The following is an 18,435-nucleotide window of genomic DNA, read 5'->3' as shown; positions in this document are numbered from 1 at the left end:
GCCCTTGGGCTCAGATGTACTTGAAACAAATCCACAAACTGTAAACTAATGCTTAATGAGTCCCCCAGAGCATACCCCACACCCAATCCACATAACACATATCATATTAGCTATAAAAGCTACATATATCACATAAGCCATGCATACAACATATAAGGAAGCCATGGAAACCCTCCAAGGTCTTACACCTAGTGCCACTGGAACCCTCACATGGTCTTAACTGTCTGCCATGGGAACCCCCACATGGTCTTCATTACCAAACAAAACATCATACAAACTACACATACAACTATACTAGGATGCCATGGAAACCCTCCAAGGTCTTATACCAAATGCCACGGGAACCCCAACGTGGTCTCATACTACTGCCACGGGAACCCCCCGGGGTCTTCCATACAAGTGTCATACTAACATAATGCATAATCAATCAACAATCCATATATCATAAAATGGGTCGGCCTTGGTGCCTTAGACCCATTGGTATGGTGAGAAGACTCACCTCTCGAATGCTAAACTGACAAGCTAAGATCAGATATATCCCACTTGCTGCTCCAACTCAACTGCCTATAATTATCATGTGATTAACTTGTCACGATCCCGAAATCCTATAAATACCCAACAAAGTCAACCCTGGTCAACCCTGGTCCATGTTGACCTCAACTCGTCGAGCGCATCCAGCAACTCGTCGAGTTATCTGCCTAACTTGTCAACTCGCCGAGTTACCTTTGTAACTCGTCGAGTTCCTCCTGAGTCCACTCCACTGAATCCCGAGTCAACTCGCCGAGTCACCTTAGTGACTCGTCGAGTTCATCAAATGTCCAGAAACCCAAAGTTCATCCAGACCAAGACCCTAATCCTTCACTGCACTCATTCAGAAACTCAAAAACAGGTAGACCCTACCCCGACTCGTCGAATCAACTAAGGGACTCGACGAGTTTCTTCAGTCCCTTTCATGTTCAGCCCTTTTCAGTAGGATCTAAGGTCCCAAACTTCAGATCCAACCTCCCCTAGTGTAGATACCATGTAAAGTTGCAAACTTTACGTGCATGCAAGGCCTTCCAAGGCTATAACATCAAAACTAAGCTTCCTACAAGGTTTTAGTGCATAGGAAGGGGCCAAGCTGGATAAAGTGAGCAACTTTATGTCATTGGGGACCTAGAGAGGTCCAGATCTGGAACCATATCCTTGTGATAAGTCCATATCCGAGTTTGACCCCATTTTGCACCCAAAAGTGACCACATTCGTCCATGAAATGAGATCTAAGCAAATAGAGATCAAGGTGGTAACTTTTTACCTCTAAATGGATGCTCACAACCAGTAGATGCTGGATCCCAAGCCTTCTCCTCTCTTCAAGCATCTCAACCTTCAAGTTTCCTTCTTCAAAGGCACAAGTTTCACTCTCTAAGACTCACACACACTCAAGGAAGCTCAAATATGCGGCTATGGTTTCTTTCTGGGTTGTAAGGACGGTGAGGGAGGCTACAAATGAGCCATAAGTCCTTTAAATAGGGTGCAATCCCCTGAAAATTAGGGTTTTTCTCTACAGCGCCTACTCGTCGAGTCGGGGCCTTCCAACTCGTCAAGTAGCATCCAAATTCTGTGTCCTCTAATAGTCTCTACTCGACGAGTTGGAGCACCCTAACTCACCGAGTCCATGCTTAAAACCCTAAAACTTAGATAAATTAAATAATACCTGGAACAAGTGTTACAAGATCATTTGATAGAACGATACATATACAAAATACAAAGATCAATGGGCCAAGACTACAAGGGCAGATAATACAACATGGTTTAAACTTTAAAGAATAATAACATCTACAATTATAATATATATATATATATATATATATATATATATATATATATATATACACATTAATATTTCCCCGCAGTTTGAACGAGAGGTTGATGAATGCTCAAACTAGACACAAAATCAATAAAAAGCCGTGATGGAAGGCCCTTTGTGAAGATATCAGCAAATTCGTATCTGGAGGGAACATGAAGAACGCGAACCTAACCAATAACGACTTTTGTCCCGGGCAAAATGGACGCCAGGTTGAATATATTTCATCCGTTGGTGTTGAATAGGGTTGGTGGTCATATAGATGGCACCAATGTTGACGTAATAGTAGTAGTAGACAATTATGGCATCTCGAAGAGGAATGTGAAGTTTACCAAGAAGATTTCGAACAATGATGCCTCTGCCTTAGTCAAATGGGTGACAATGTATTAACGTTTTGAGGACCACAGGTCTAGTCCCGGAGGAAGATACCACGGACGGAACACAAGTATTATAAGTAGGGGGCCGAAATTAAAATTTCAAAACAAAATCATATAGACAAAAAAAATTGCTCATAATAATGACATATCAAAATTTTAAACAAGAAGACGGGTAACAAAATATTGTTACGTCGCACTTCAAAATTGAAGTCATTGATCTTTTTCATTTTTAAAGTCTTGTTGCAACAGGAATACTAGATGTTGGATTCTAAGAAATAAGAATACTAGACATATTTATGGTATTTTCATCCAAAACAATCTCTAGTAGGTTTTCAGGTCCTAAAATAAAATTAACACATTCTTTTTATATAACTGGTTAATAGTCCATTGTTTTTTCATGTTAGATATGTATTGTACTAGCAATTAATAAATAACAATATATAATACTAAAATAAAATAACAGATGACAAATCTTACAGTATAAAAAATACTTTTTTTCGGATGTTTTTATGGGTTAATAACCAAATTTTGTAACTTATATTACATATAAAACTGAAAACTGAGCTCAAAACAAGAGGGGGCCAAATTACCAAATAGCAAAATATAATGATTATTGGATTCATTTATAAATAAAGCATCTATATATTAGGTATTATGAGGCTGAAAACTGGGGAGGCCATGGCTCCTCTTAGCGTTCGCCACTGGAAGATACAATACCAGATGTGGATCGTTCTGGTGGGACACTTAGAGCCGTTACAAACATATTTTGGGTCAGGACGAAAGAGAAAAATAAAACTTTTAAAATACACAAATTTCATTAACTTTTTTATAATAACTCAATAACTGAAAAAAATTATTTATACTAGCTTCTAAATATAACATTTTCGATTACAAAAATCTATATATTTAAAGAAAAATACTTCTAGCTTTTTGAGATGCAAAACTATTGATAAAATCTTCAAGAGCATCTTGTCTAACATATAATTAATAAAGTCCGTAAAATTTTTAAACCCCTTTAAATGATGAACCCTGGACAGTCGTCCCTATCGTCCACCCTCTGGGACGGACCCGAGAATACTCCCTCTCAATAAACAGATAATGGTGTGTCAGTGAAGCATAAAGATGAAGCACGTGGTTAAATATATCTCAAGATTCTATTGATTAGACTGGAGGGAGTGGTGACACCGAAACCGTACTCCCTTCGTTGCCACATAAGCGTCACGTCATTTTTACCACAAAAGTGTGGTTACTTGGCACACCCAAGGAGTGGTGCCACACTTTATTTAAAAAAAAATTGAATAAAAACATTGTTTTTCTCGCCACCCAATCACAAAATGATCAAATTCTCCCCACCCAATCACAAAACACGGCCATTTTTTACGACACTGCGGTCTAAACCGCACCCAAACCACAGTAAAGGGGCGGTGTTCCCCTGCCTGTGGTATGTCGGCCACATGAGTCTTCCATATTAACGTCAAAAGAATTCGAATCTTTTTGGTAATCGCAGTTTCAAAGAGCAAAAGCTTATCATTAATCGGAGCACCAGCAAAAATATGGAACTCGATTCGACAAAATATGATTCACGGCCGGCCGGACAGACTCACGTGACGGAGACACGCATCATGCCATGCAAGCACGCGCCACACACAAGCGTCCAAACACTCGATCCTCATGACGTCATCTCACGTGTTCTCTGTTCATCCCTATCTATAAAGCCCGTGGTCTCTGCATCGACCGACCTTAATTAACGTCCCTCTGTCAATTCAATTACACTGAAACCTCACATCGACAGTTGTAGATCAAGACGATGCATCTTGTGTTTCTTTGTCTTGTTCTAACGTCGCTTATAACCGGAGCGAATTGGCCCCCTTCTCCACCTCCTCACCACCGTCGATTTGTCGTCGAATTCGAAGAAAAATCCGACGGGAACACCAAAGTGTCGATTTCACAGCACGACGATTCCGGGATGGTGAACGGGAAGACAAAAAACATGGTTTCTGGTACACCCCTTGATGTTTCAAGCAAGCTTCACAACTTTGAAGAGCAAGTGAAAGAAGTAATCGATGACGAAGTGGGGGAAATCGGTGATCCTATAGTCAAATTATCGGAAAAACTATCGGAAAAGGCCAAGGAGGTGGCTGGAAACGCGAAAAACGCTGTGGGGAAAGCAGTAGGCTTGTTTACCATCGGAGAACGCACAAAAGGAGCGCTCAAAGACTCGGTGGTTAAAATGAAACAATGGGATGTTATCGATTCACCAAAGCGAATAGGGGAAGATATTGAAAGTAACGCTAGCCTGAAAGTTGAAGAAGCGGTAGAAGAAGTGAAAGAAACAGTGAAAATCGTAAAGGAAACTAGTTGGAATGATCTTCTAACAAAACCCACCAGAAAGATGACAGTTTTAATAGACAAGATACAATCAGTGACCAGTTGGTGTCACTTATTAGGGTTCTCGACAGCTTACGGGATGGGGGTGTGGGTTACGTTCTTTTCGAGCTGTGTTTTGGGCAATTGTCTACCTAAGCGAGAGTACAGAATGATCAGAAACAAGTTGTACATGGTGTATTTCAGGTCAATGGCGAATTGTGTAGGGGCAGCTCTTATCGGGTATCTTGTGAGCCGAGGGAGAAACGTGTTCTTTTTGTGTAACAAGATGGCGATATTTCAAGGGTTCAATCTCCTCTCTGCTCTTCTTATGAATCTGACCAATCTGATGCTCTTGGAGCCTCGAGCAACAAAGGTCATCTACACTATCTTTCCTATTTCTAGTTTCTTGATTATTGACCTAACGCTCGTTTAATACTTGATTGGGTGTTCGAATAGAGAAAGAAGATAAAGGAGGATGGTGGAACAAAAACTGTAGCATCAGAGAAGCTAAAGAAACTGAACAAATACTCGTCGACATTGAACGTCTCGACAATTGTGGTGCTCACATGGCACCTGGCATACATAGGTCAACTAGTCCAAGCTCGAAACCCATGATCTATGGCTACAAGATAAAGGTACTTTCTTAAAAAATATTCTACTTTCTACAAACTAAACATTGATTAAGGGTTTATTAGAAATCTTTGGCGTAGCTTTTTCAGGAGGTGATAGGTATAAAGGTTGAGACGAAATATTTAGGTTTAATTAGGAGTAAGGTTAGTAGGTCTATATGTAAGCAGGGAAATAATATGTTAGTTTGGTAGAAGTTAGAGGGCTGTTGTTGTAACTAAACAGAGTTGGTCCGTGTGATGCTATGGATGCTAGCCTGTAGGGGTGAGCATTTGGACCGGACTGGACCGACCGGCTCTTGGACCGGACCGGTTATGGAGAATTTTGTGGACTATGGACCGGACCGGATGAGTCGTATCCGTGTCCGTGTCCGGGTCCAGGTCCGGGTTTTCCGGTTTTTGGACCCGTTTGGACCGGTACAACTTTAATTGCATAGAGTATAAGTAATCTACATTGATGTATAATATTATAACTTGCAAAATTAATAAGTTTCCGTTTCATGCATAACTAATCTATATTGATGTATAATATTATAACTTGCAATTTGTAAAAATTAATTTTCCAAATAAAAGCAACTAACATATAAATCAAGTTCAACAACAAAAGTTAAACAATTTTAAGACAAACATACAAAAGTATTACCGTAACAACAAAAATCATAGTTTAAACTTTAAAATCAATCAAACTAACAAACTTCATAAACTCATAATCTAATCTTCCATTGGCCTCTTCCCCATATCATTGTCATCCATATGTAACATATTTAAAGCTTGTGCAATCTCTACATAAACACAAATGAAAACGTTGTTAGTATTTAATAAAAAGTAATAATTGTATAAAAAAAAAACAAAGATTGTAATTTTTTTACCCAAAGCTATATCATCATCGTTCAAGATGTCATCAACGTTGTCAACTATCGGATTTGTAGACTTTCTCACCCAATCTTGGGTGCATAACAAAGCTTCAACTATCAACGTCGATAAACTAGTCCGATACTCACTTACAACTCTACCACATGTGCCAAAACGCGGACTCGGACGCTACAATTGAGATTTGTATCGCCAATATGTCTAACAACAAAGAATTAAATTGTAACAACATTAATTTATAAAGAAACTATGAAAGACTAAAAAAAAAGTAATCACCTTTCGCCATCCGAACAATTGTTGGGAACCTAATCGCGTTTACTCTCCACCACCCGAGAATTGAGATTTTTTTTATAATTAACTATATTCTCTTTCAAATAAGTTCGTAACTCGTTATCCGTTGGATCCGAGTTGCTACCTCCCGTACAAAGAAAATCACCGAAAAAATCGTTATCATCATCAACATCAATGACTATTTGACTCGCTTCTTGTTGAGATGATCCACCGTTGTCAAATCGTTCCAAGTAGGTCATAAATAAATTCTCCATCCTATTCTCAACCTCTCGGACCATTTGACGTGCTTTTATGTCTATGTCTGTGGGGGTCAATGACAGTTCCATGTACCCGATCATTTTTTTAAAAGCATGTAACAAAAAAGGTGATTTGGCGGTAGGATCAAGTAAAACCGCAAAGTACATAAAATCGTTCATCTTGTTGTATGCACCCCAGTACTTGTTGTATTTTGTCTTCATATCTTTTACTATATCGAGAAACATTGGTTTGGTCGATCACTTTCTTAGATGTATGTCCACATCTAAGACTTCCCGGATAAAAAAATTTACCAACAGTTTTGATGTAGCCGAAACAAGCTCCGTTTTTTTTTTGAATTTTTCAAAGAACTTCACCATTTCAGTTACAACTTCAAAGTCATAATTTTCTGGTACTCTACCGAGATCCCTTTCATATGATTTATCTATCAAAGATACATAAAATTCAGAATTATAGTATAAAATAATACTAAAAAGCTGAAATATTTCAGCTTTGATAGCTCTACTTTGAAAGATTGTAACTCAGTTAATATAGTACCAAAATAAATAAAATTATAGTCTAAATTCATCTACAAACTGTAAACTAAATGTTGGAAAAAACCGAAAGTCAATCCGACTTAAAACGAATGAGTTATGGGTGTTTAAAAAACGTCACAGATTAAATCTTGCTGAAAAACTGAATTTTTCAGCTTTGATAGCTCTACTTTGAAGGATTGTAACGCAGTGAATATAATACCAAAATAAACAAAATTATAGTCTAAATTCATCTACAAACTGTAAACTAAATGTTGGAAAAAACCGCAGGTCAATCCGACTTAAAACGAATGAGTTATGGGTGTTTAAAAAAGTCACAGATTACAAAATCTTGCTGAAAAGCTGAATTTTTTCAGCTTTGATAGCTCCACTTTGAAGGATTGTAACTCAGTGAATATAATACCAAAATAAACAAAATTATAGTCGAAATTCATCTACAAACTGTAAACTAAATGTTGGAAAAAACCGCAGGTCAATCCGACTTAAAACGAATGAGTTATGGGTGTTTAAAAAATGTCACATAAATCTTAAACATGTCCAACCGGTTCTAAACCCGGTTAAAATCGGACCGAACCGGGAAAAAAACCGGACCAGACCGGATAGAATTCTTAGAACCGAGAACCGGCCCGGAGGTCCAAAAAAACGGTCCGGTCCGGTCCCGTTCACCGGTCCACCGGTCCAAATGTTCACCGCTACTAGCTTGTACCAAAAATAATGTATTCTTGTACTATGAAAGCTGTTTCAGACTTGATGATACAGTTGTATATACACCATGTTGTATGATCTTATATCACACTCAACGATATACTATTCCAGAAGGTGTGAAAAGGTTGGCATGAGGAATTCACCACTAATTTTCTATTCTAGAAGGAAAGCTTGCTCACATGTAAGAGAATGTGAATCTTGTATCATTAAGCTAAGTGAAGGAATTGATAAGCATGTTTTTATATCTTCTATTGGATTGAAGGCTTCTGATTGTGGTTTCAATGCAGAGAACTGTTCAAGTGGCAATGAGTCTCAAGAAAATGTGATATAAAGCCCCATCATTATCTCTTGAAATATCACAGAATTCCAGAATATATTTCAATACCTTCAGTTTTTGTTAAGGATTCTGATTGTAGCTATAGGTCTTGTATGGATTCTGTTAATTTGAATGCTAAACACATGAATGCTACAAACGACTTTGGAAAAGGTGAAGTTTGTGAATAATAACCGCTTTTTTGTTGAAATACAAGAGAAAATTGATAAGTTTTATCTGCTGTCACCTTCAAACGGAATCAACAAGTTGTCTGAAACCATGTTTCAGTCTTCCTATAAAGCTTCTTCCTATAAAGCTTCTGTATTACTTCTCATTATTTGATTTTCCTTTGTAAATTTTCAATGTACTTGGCAAAAACTTGTCAATGTGTGTAGAGGTTCGAGGTTCTTTTTGGTTTCTTGAAATGAAAGATGGTATGCTATGCTCTTGATGTATGCCCCCTTTTGCATGATTTGATGTGCCTAAGTTACTTGAATTGGCCTCTGAAGACACTCTCTTTCTTTAGTTGGCTACCAATGTTTTGAACACAAGAGAAACAAGGTAGGTATAACTCGACAAAATACACAATCTACTAAGTTATAACTGATGTCTGATGAAACATCATGTAGGACAGAGTTTTATATGGAAGTTCGAGAAAGATAATCAAGATTCAGGGCTTCACACTAAAGAAACACTAGCATCTCATGAGCTTCACACCAAAATAATATCCATACCGATACCCAAGATAATGCAAGACATTTGATCGCTTTACATAATTAAATACACACATTTTTCTTTAGTCATCTAATAATCCTTTCTAAGCACTAAAATTATTCATCTTGAAGCTAAAGCAACATTTATAAAGAATCAAAGTAGGTTGTTATTTGTGGTATTTAAGGTGGTGGGGACATTAGGTTATGCAGCGTGTGATGTTAAAGATGTTGTTTTTGTGTTCATTGTAAAATGTGTTGGAAGTAACATTTTTTTGTACAAATGAAAGGGAAAATGCACCTAAAATCAAATTACAATTATTGTACCTAAAATCAAAAAGGGAAATGACACAAATGCCCTATGAACTTTCTAGGGTTTACCCGTTGATTCCCTTAAGTTTTTTTTGGGATCCATAGGGTTTACCCGTTGATTCCCTGAAGTTTTTTTTGGGTTTTATGGATCCCTAAACTATGATACGACCTGTTCTTTTAGTCTCTGTCAACCTGTAATAACCGGTTCACCATGCGACAGTGACCATTTAGACCAAAAAAACTCACATTGTGCCCCTATAAAGCCAAAAAAATAAGTTTGGGGATCAAATGCTAGCTTCACCTTCATCTCCACCCATTAACACCCTTATTCCACCTTCCTCACAACCTCCTCCGTCAACCCGTCACCCTACGTCACCCTACCTGAACCAACTGCTCATCAACATTTTATTCAGCCATTACAACCACCATAACCCATCTTAATCACCATCATATCAATATCACAACAACCTAATCCAACCACCCTTACTCCCTCCCCTTTGTCTCATGAAATCAGCCACAACCAGAGCACCCCTAAACCACAAAAACCACCAGTCAGCCACTATAACTAATCACCTGAAAATCGAAGAAAAAAAAAGATTAACTCTCGTTTTCTCTATGAACCTCATCACACCCACGCATCCTTCTCAACCTCACATCCATCAAACCTGCAACTCGGAGGGAGAAGGAGAGGTAGCTTGTGCGATTTTGAACAGAGAAGAAGGAAGGAGGGGGTCAATTCCTTGAAGAGCTGAAATCGAATCAAAGAAAATAGTGGAAGGGGGATGTGATCAAGAATCGATTAGAAGCAGAAGAGGGTTGTGATCTTCGGTGAGTGTGTTTGACGATCGATGGTGAATACGGAAAGAAGAGCATCGATTGATTTCTTGGGAGGGTATGAATTGAGTGTTAATCAACTTTAGAAGAAAAGAAGGATAGTTAATAAAGTCGATTTTTGTTGCTGGATGTTAGTATACACGAAGACACACAAGAAATCGATTAGGTTGTTATCTTTCATTCTTCTCCCAAATCACTTTGATCTTATGGCATAAGCATTTGATCTCTGAACTTATTTTTTTTGTTTTATAGGGGCACAATGTGAGTTTTTTTTGGTCTAAATGGTCCCTGTCGCATGGTGAGCCAGCTATTATAGGTTGACAGTGACTAAAAGAGTAGGTCGTATCCTAGTTTAGGGACCCATAAAGTCCGAAAAAAACTTTAGGGACTAAACTGGTAAACCCTAAAAAGTTCGTAGGGCATTTGTATCATTTCCCCCCAAAATCAAAATGCATATTAAAATCTTTCTATAATTATGTGGTGACTTTTATATTTTATTATTTGAACCGTTTGACCTTTTCCTACATAGCCGATTTTTTTAATGCTATATATTTTAATTTTGAAGCCCCTTGGTGAATAGTACTTTGCTGTCATTGGCTAGAATTTTTTTTTAATTTTTTTGCCACAGGTTCTCTGTCTATTGGTTGAATTTTTTTAATTTTTTTTTTCAAAATCTATAGCTGTGTTCCTGCCTACTACTCAGCTTCTTATTCTTCCACGTTTCTTTCACCGTCCTCACCGCCTCCTTTGCCCAATCACGTACACTTCTTTCCACCGCTTTCTGTTTCTTTCATCTACCTCCGTCTTTTGAGTCAACATCTACCGATCAAGTGCCTCTCTCTTCTTTCCAAATACCTCTCTTCTTTCGTACGTCTCCTGCTCGCCTTCCCCCAATGATCTTAGAAGAAATACACCACCGGTCCACCATCGACTCTTCCCTTATGGCCATACACCGATTCCGGCGACAGCAGACGTTGGCGAGTCCGCCTCCGTTCACGGAGGAACCACCATCACGACCCTAAACTCAAGACTTCAGCTCACCTTCCCCACCGCTCTTAGAAGAAATACACCACCGGTCCACCATCGACTCTTCCTTATGGCCATAGCGACGCCGGCCACACCGATTCCGGCGACAGCAGACGTTGGCGAGTGCACCTACGTTCACGAAGGAACCACCATCACGAACCTAAACTCAAGACTTCAAGGTAATCTAAGTAAAACTCAAACTTCAACTTCACCGATATATGTGCAGTAACTAAACATCATTAACTCTTCATCTACTTCGCTGACTGTAGTAGTTGCGATTGCAATTTTAAAAGAAATTTTTCTGTTTGGTGCCGATGACAGTGTGAATAGTTGAATATTTGAACGAATTTTCTCGATTGCAATCCATATGCTATGTGAAAATTGATGGTAAATTACATAAAAATTTAACCGCGTATATCAATTTGGGTTGTAAAAAGCTGCAGACTCATACTCCTTTAGAATATCAATCCACTCATTTTAGGTTTTTAAAACCAAGGTCTAAGATGCATGCAAGAATTTCTCATGAGCTACAGTTGTCGTTTTTTTCTTCAGGAGATTGATTATACAAAGGAGGCTGCAAATGTCGAGTTGTTGGCTTTCACTCAAGTTCGGGAACAACTTGATCATGTTTTGTTCAAGGTTCAACCTTCATATTTTATTTGTTCGATTGATCTTTTTTTTTTTTTTTGCTAATTTCTTGCTGATTGAGAGTTTTATGCTTGCTCTGATTATCGGTAGATGGCTCCTACAGACATCAGGACTGAAGAGTTAAATCTCCCAACGATTTAAACTATGTAGCGTAGCAATCTATATAACTGTTTCTATGCAATTAGAAATACTGAGAATCTTACATATATCCAAAATCAAAGTCTAAATTGACCTTTACCTGTCAAATTAGTCAATTGTAAACATTAATGAGTATCGATAAGAATTGTTTGTTTGTGAATAAGAAATTTGAAACTACATAAACTAACAGATTTACCTGAATAGAGCAAACAAACTAACCACGTCTATTTGAATATCAAATTTGAACCCTTACTATTTTCAACTTTCAAAATCTGAAGTTCATCTCCACTCATAAATAGCTTAATTCTACCATTTGGGGTTGACAAATATATGTTTTAGTTGTGAACAATTAGATGATTTGACTAAATATCTATCTTCTTTTGCATTATAGTGGTTTGAAACGAACTCAAAAGGTCAAGAAATTTTCTGTAAAAGTTGGTTACCAAGGCTTGGAGTCAGAATCAAAGCTGCTGTGTGTTTTGTTCATGGATATGGCGACACTTTCACCTTTTTCTTTGAAGGTATGTGGTTACACCTCATCATCTATGTCTTATATAATCATGAAATTTGATTCTTTATTTGTGTTCATTCTTCTTTTTTTATTTAAAATGACCATTTTGACCTTTTTGGTCAAGTTTGTTATTCTTACCAAAAAAAAGTTGTTTCATAATTTGGCATACTTAAGTTGACAAAAAATACTGATATGAAACTCTTAAAACAGAAAGTTTAATTTTTCTTAGGTTTTTTTTGTCAAAATGACCATTTTGCCCTTTTTGTCCAATTTGGTCATTTTTATTAGGTTTTTTTCGTTTTTCACAATGTGACCCATTTGAATAGATACTATGCCAGTAACATAAGTTTTTTTGTTGTTAGGTTCCCAAAGAACAAGCATAGAGGAGAAATGGCTCAATTGGTGTTCGATTTGTATACAGGAAATAAACAATGGGTAAATAATTTGTGTAAAAACTATGTATTTTCAGCAGATTAAACATTCTGTTATTTTCTCCATGGTTACATACTATGTGTACACAGACACCAGAACCAAAGCACATCAAATTTGAGAAACCGTATGTTATTTCATTGAGGTGACAATTTTCTTACATGATATAGCAACGTGCTTTCATTACTTTTCTTGTGCGAATGGATGTGAATGACTAATGCTCTTCATAGAGGCTACACTTATTGGTTACATATAGGGTAATGTTCGATTTTACAGTTCAATGTAACTCAATGAAATCTTCCTGTTTTGTCCATTTCTTTGGCGCATCCAACCCCGCAAAGCGGGGATTCTTCCCTAGTTAGAGATAAATTATAACATAATTGGACCTATAGAGGCTTGGCCACGGTGTTTATAGTAAGATATACAACTTCATAGAATTTATATTTTAAATGCAATGTTTTGGAAACCAGGTTTTAATTGAACTTATATTTTAATAGAACTTATAGTAAGATATGCAACTTCATAGAACTTATATATATTTTAAATGCAATGTTTTGTAAACCAGGTTTTTAATTGAATTGATCTGGTGAATGGTTTCGGTTCTAACCGTCAGGTCAATCCAATTTCTATTTTTATATAATTTAGCACCAAACAAAATTTACATAATTTCAGTACCAAAAAGCTTCATAACATTTACCTTTGTTACCAAACATATTAAAAAAAGGTTCATAACATTTATCTTTTTTTTTAACTAGCAAATACAAATATATTATCTACTCTTAAACTAACACCTAATTTCATCTATGTCCACGATGAGACTTGAACCCTTGATTTCAAAGGGGAGGGTACCATCTGATACCGCTGGGCTAGAAGTTTTTTTTTTTTTTTTTTGAACTGACAAATACAAATATATAATTTACTCCTAAAATAACACCTAGTAACAAAAACCACACCACAGAGAAAAACTTATCAAAGATCCAATATAAATTAGTTTTTTTTTTTTTGAGGGCTACAATATGAGCCATTAAAAATCAAGTCAAATATATCTTATTATCTCATATTCAAAGAGGTCGTATATTCACTTTCTAGAATTACAAAGAATGGATTTGCAATTGGTTATCAAACAAAAGATGTACATAGTCAAAATAAATATGAAAAGACCACTTACAAAGTCCGATTACACCGGTTCTAACTAAGTTTTTGTAAAAATTAGCTGGTTCCGTCCGTTTCAGAAATAAACATAAAACCGACACTAGTTGAACTACTACATTTACCGGTTCCCAGTTTGAACTACCGGTTCAAACCGATTTTTAAAACATTTTTCAAAGACAGACTATCTCTTTGTTTCTGTTTAAAATTTGAGAAAGATGTCATATGTTGACTTAGTCACGAGAAACCAACACAAAAGTTTTTGTATGTTGATAAAGAAAAATATTCTTGAATTTTACTCAAACAATCAAACTTTACAAGATTCGGAAATTCGAAGACATTTAATAAACGATATTATGGAGTTAGCAACTAAATTTATATACAAAAAATGGAGTGAAAGGTGGTCGGAATGTTTTTTTCTAAAGTACACCTATAAGGCCGTCTGGAATACCCAAGACGAACCGGCTCGTGGTCTACGTGGCTACAGAAAACGCTCGTGCACACTACCCCAGTCATTCGTGATCAGGCGTTTTCGTGGTCCATCGTGATGCAGTCGACGAACGATCACGGCCAATGGCAGCCTTCATTCCCTTTGTAGCCGTTCAACGTTCAAAAACTTAAACTTTTAGGTTTTTTTTAATATATAAACATTACCTATATAAACACAACAATTACAATATTTCTATTCAAACCATTCTCTTTTACATTCTCTTTAAAAAAATATGCTTATGGATTTTTTTTAAGAATTTCGAGTCGGATGACGAGGGAGAATTCATATCGACGTTCTTCAACGTTGTGCAACACATACACGATGAAGAAAGTTTGTTTGTTTCACATTCAAGAGCGGTTGTTAATCGAGATCGTCAAGCCACACATGACTTATTGGTACGTGATTACTTTGCCGATAATTGTCTTTATAATAATGACTTGTTCAAACGTCATTTTCGTTTAAATATGGCAGTATTTTTACGTATTAGTAATGCTTTAGAGGCCCATTATGATTATTTTAAATAAAACTCGACGCTAGAGAAAGAATGGGTTTTAGTAGTATACAAAAATATGTCGTTGCACTTAGATATTTGGGAGATGGTTAGCCTTTGATGCATCCGACGAGTATTTGAAAGTATCCAAGAGGACCACAATTGATTGTGTGGATTGGTTTTGCGCATTTGTGTATGAGGTTTTTCACCAAGAACATTTGCGTAAACCTATTGGAAATGATATCTAGAGATTATGTTTGGCTCATGAAGAGAGGCATGAATTTTTGGGAATGATTGGTAGCCTTGATTGTACACATGTCGTGTGGGAAAAATGTCCAAATGGGTGGTGTGGTCAATCTACTCGAGGTGATATAGGTGAGCGAAGTATAATACTAGAAGTTGTTGCATCTTTATGGATATGACATTCGTTCTTTGGAGTTGTGGGGTCTAACAACGATATTAATGTTCTTGGTCAGTATCTTATTTTCAACGATATTTGGATCGACAAAGAACATGATATGTCATTCATGATGAACGAGCATTTGTATAAATAAGGTTACTACCTTTGTGATGGGATATACCCTGATCATTCTACATTCATGAAGGCATACTCGGTTCCGTGTAGTGAAAAAGGCAAAGTTGTTCACAAAAAGCAGAAATCAGCTAGGAAGGATATCGAAAAGGCATTTGGAGTCCTCAAGCAGACATGGCATGTAATGAAATACACTACATAACTCTGGGATAAGGATATAATTAAACAAATGATAAATGCATGTATTATAATGCATAATATGCTTATTGAAAATGAAGGTAGAGCGATCTACACGTATGATCTGGACGACGTAGTTATTCCAATCGAAGAGTTTGTGCCCGAAACGACTGGATTTTTAGCACGAGTTGTTGAAATTCATAACAGTGAAACGTGTTTTAATCTTCGAGAAGATGTCGCGGAGCATTTGTATAAACAAAACATGAACGAAGATTAGGTTTTTTATGTTTTGAATTTTTATGTTTATTTTTTTTATTCTATCTTTTTTTAAGTGATGTAATGTTTTTTTTATTGAATGAAAAAATAGTTTAAAAAATTATATGGTTTTATTGTAATTTTTATTATATTTTTGAATTAAAAAATTAAAAAAAATGTGGAGTGGAGTGTTTGTGGTAGGTATCTCAGGGTTTTAATTATTGAATGTGGTGATGATGTGACACTCACCATTATAGTGGTTAGTGGTGTGTATTGTGGATGGTCTTATGTAGTACCTCAATATGTATGATTAGTCCCATGGTTAATAGCGAATTCTCAAATTGTCCAAGTTATCGGATCAATCACAAACATTAATTCAACTCTATTATGTTTAACCTAGGGATACAGTCGACTTATAGTCTTACTGCCTACCTCACTAATGGAGTTTTAGCTCACTAATGTTTGACAAAACAACATGTTACAATATACATAATCTGAACCTAATATTAGATCATGCACCCAGTTACATAAACATAACAAAATCAACATTAATACTCAAGGGTCTTTAATCAAGCATCACATAATAGATTAAAGTTCTATCAAAATCCTTTTGGTGAATTAAAACATAATCATGATAGATCATCAAAATCTAAACAAAAGTACTTGGGACTTATCCCATAAACTAACTCAAAATCAAATTAACTAAAATAAAACAACCTAATACTCAAAGGAATGCTTTTACTAGTCTTCAATATTCAAAGGAGTAGAAACTAGGGTTTACATTCATCATTTTCTTTCATTCTGGTGAAAACCTATGGCAATTTGAATGATTTTCATTCTCTTCTGACCTCTCCCTTTCTTGGACGATATTTTCATTCTCTTATGGTGAAATTATTTTGTAACCGACTTATTTCTCGGTGTAGCACCCATGTTTTCACACCAGGTACACCCCAAAAATAACATTTTTATAAAAATAGTTTTTTAAACATTTTGTTGTACACTAGTACTCTAGAGCACAAGAAGCTATCACTAGGGATCATATTGGCCACTAGTACAGGATCCGAGTTGAGCGCTACTACCTCTAACCTATAAAACATCATAAATAAACACTATTACTGAATAACAACTACAATAATGTAAACCGCATAATCATACAAATATCACACATATATCAAGCAATTCATCAACAATTATATTCACGAATCTCACTTAGGAGATCTAACAAATATCCCTTTAAATTCACAGACAACTTTGAACTGTTGCTCAATAACTACCACAAAGATCATCGTGTCAGTCTGTGACACATCAACAAATAACAACAGTGTCAACCCATGACACATCAGCAAATAAAAACAATGTCATCATGTGATACATCAACGAATACCAACAATATAATCACGTGACACATCAACTAATAACAACGTGTCAACCCGTGACACATCAATAACACCTTTGTCTCATATAATTCACATGCATGAATAACATACCATCTTATGGTACATGTGTATCTCTATAACACCGCAACATCAACAATATGATATTCAATCATTTACACTACACATAATTCACATATTATCACACACAGTTATCACAAACAACAAATATTATAGTAGTGTTACTCACCTGGTTAGTTGGAAGACACATTAACTGTAACATCCGTCTCTCGAGGTATTGATTAATTATGCAAATTAATGTTGGTTTGGACTAAGGTTTGAGCAATGGCCCTTGTTGGAATGGACCCTAGAAGATTGGACCTAAGAGTGGGCTGCCCATAAGCCATACGCGGGGCGTAACCCGGAGTACACGGGCCGTAGTAGCCACATTGGATGCGCGGGACTCGGGGGCGTATGCGCAGCGTACCATGAGGTATGCCCAGCGTACGCGGGCAGATGCCAAACCCTAATTTTTTAGGGTTTAAGACATATATAAACCCCATTATAGCCACCCCTTTGGCCTCCTCACCTGTCCCTCACTCTCAGAAAACCCTAGCTCGTCCATTCCTTTGTGTGCTTGACCTTTTGAAGTTTATTTTGGTGAAGAAGGGTTTAGAAGAAGTAAAGCAAGGTTGAAGGAAGAAGCACTTGAGTATCTTGAGCTCAAGGATCTGGAACAAGTTCACCTTTGGGCACTCAAGGGAGGTATAAAGTTCCTATCTTTCCTTCTTGAATCATAGATCTAGGTTTTGGGAAGATTTGGACCTTTTTAGGTCCAAAGATTGGATCTTGATCATGCAACTTCGATTTTGAGCTTAGGGTTGCCACCCTTGAAGCTCAATGTGTTCCTTTAGCTGTAAAGTTGCAAGCTTTGAGGCTTTTATGAAGCCACGCAAGAGATCTAGCCACTTCCATGGTGGTTCTTTGCCACTTTTTTGTGTTGGGCTCATTTGGTGGCTTGCAAGCCACCAAGTGATCGACTTTATGGGCTACGATGAAGTATTGGACTCAGATCTGTATTTTGGACGTTCTGTCTTAAGAGATTAAGTCGTTTTGGAAAGGATGGATTAACAGGAGAGTACGTTGGGCGTACATGCCAGTACGCGCTGCGTACAAGCCAT

At 36.8% G+C, this 18,435-nt stretch overlaps 1 protein-coding gene across 11 annotated transcripts; it reads left to right on the top strand.

Moving 5' to 3' along the window:
• The first annotated feature begins 3,955 nt into the window (after positions 1-3,955).
• On the top strand, positions 3,956-12,974 carry LOC145115656 (uncharacterized). 11 transcript variants are annotated; one of them, XR_013711666.1, is made up of 7 exons: positions 3,956-4,960; positions 5,044-5,222; positions 7,982-8,048; positions 8,155-11,241; positions 11,615-11,701; positions 12,240-12,369; positions 12,722-12,974. XR_013711666.1 is itself a non-coding variant. In XM_079052000.1 (2 exons), exons 1-2 carry the CDS (start codon positions 4,028-4,030, stop codon positions 5,200-5,202), a joined length of 1,092 nt encoding a protein of 363 aa, XP_078908126.1. In that variant the 5' UTR covers positions 3,956-4,027; the 3' UTR covers positions 5,203-5,721. The 11 variants fall into 11 exon arrangements, 1 of the variants encoding a protein (XP_078908126.1); XR_013711664.1 differs by having other exon boundaries at positions 7,979-8,048; XR_013711661.1 differs by having other exon boundaries at positions 7,908-8,048.
• The last annotated feature ends 5,461 nt before the right edge of the window (positions 12,975-18,435 follow it).

The sequence above is a fragment of the Lactuca virosa genome, chromosome 5 (genome assembly GCF_052849685.1).
Source record: "Lactuca virosa cultivar CGN04683 chromosome 5, Lactuca_virosa_CGN04683_v6, whole genome shotgun sequence".
In the NCBI taxonomy this organism is placed as follows: Eukaryota; Viridiplantae; Streptophyta; class Magnoliopsida; order Asterales; family Asteraceae; genus Lactuca; species Lactuca virosa.
This window is presented reverse-complemented; position numbering and strand designations above follow the sequence as displayed.

Bases quoted from the DNA above. Each gene is read 5' to 3' on its own strand.
- LOC145115656 (XM_079052000.1), top strand. From the start codon at position 4,028: ATGCATCTTGTGTTTCTTTGTCTTGTTCTAACGTCGCTTATAACCGGA. The intron at 4,961-5,043 runs GTCATCTACACT...GTGTTCGAATAG, and splicing joins TGGAGCCTCGAGCAACAAAG to AGAAAGAAGATAAAGGAGGA.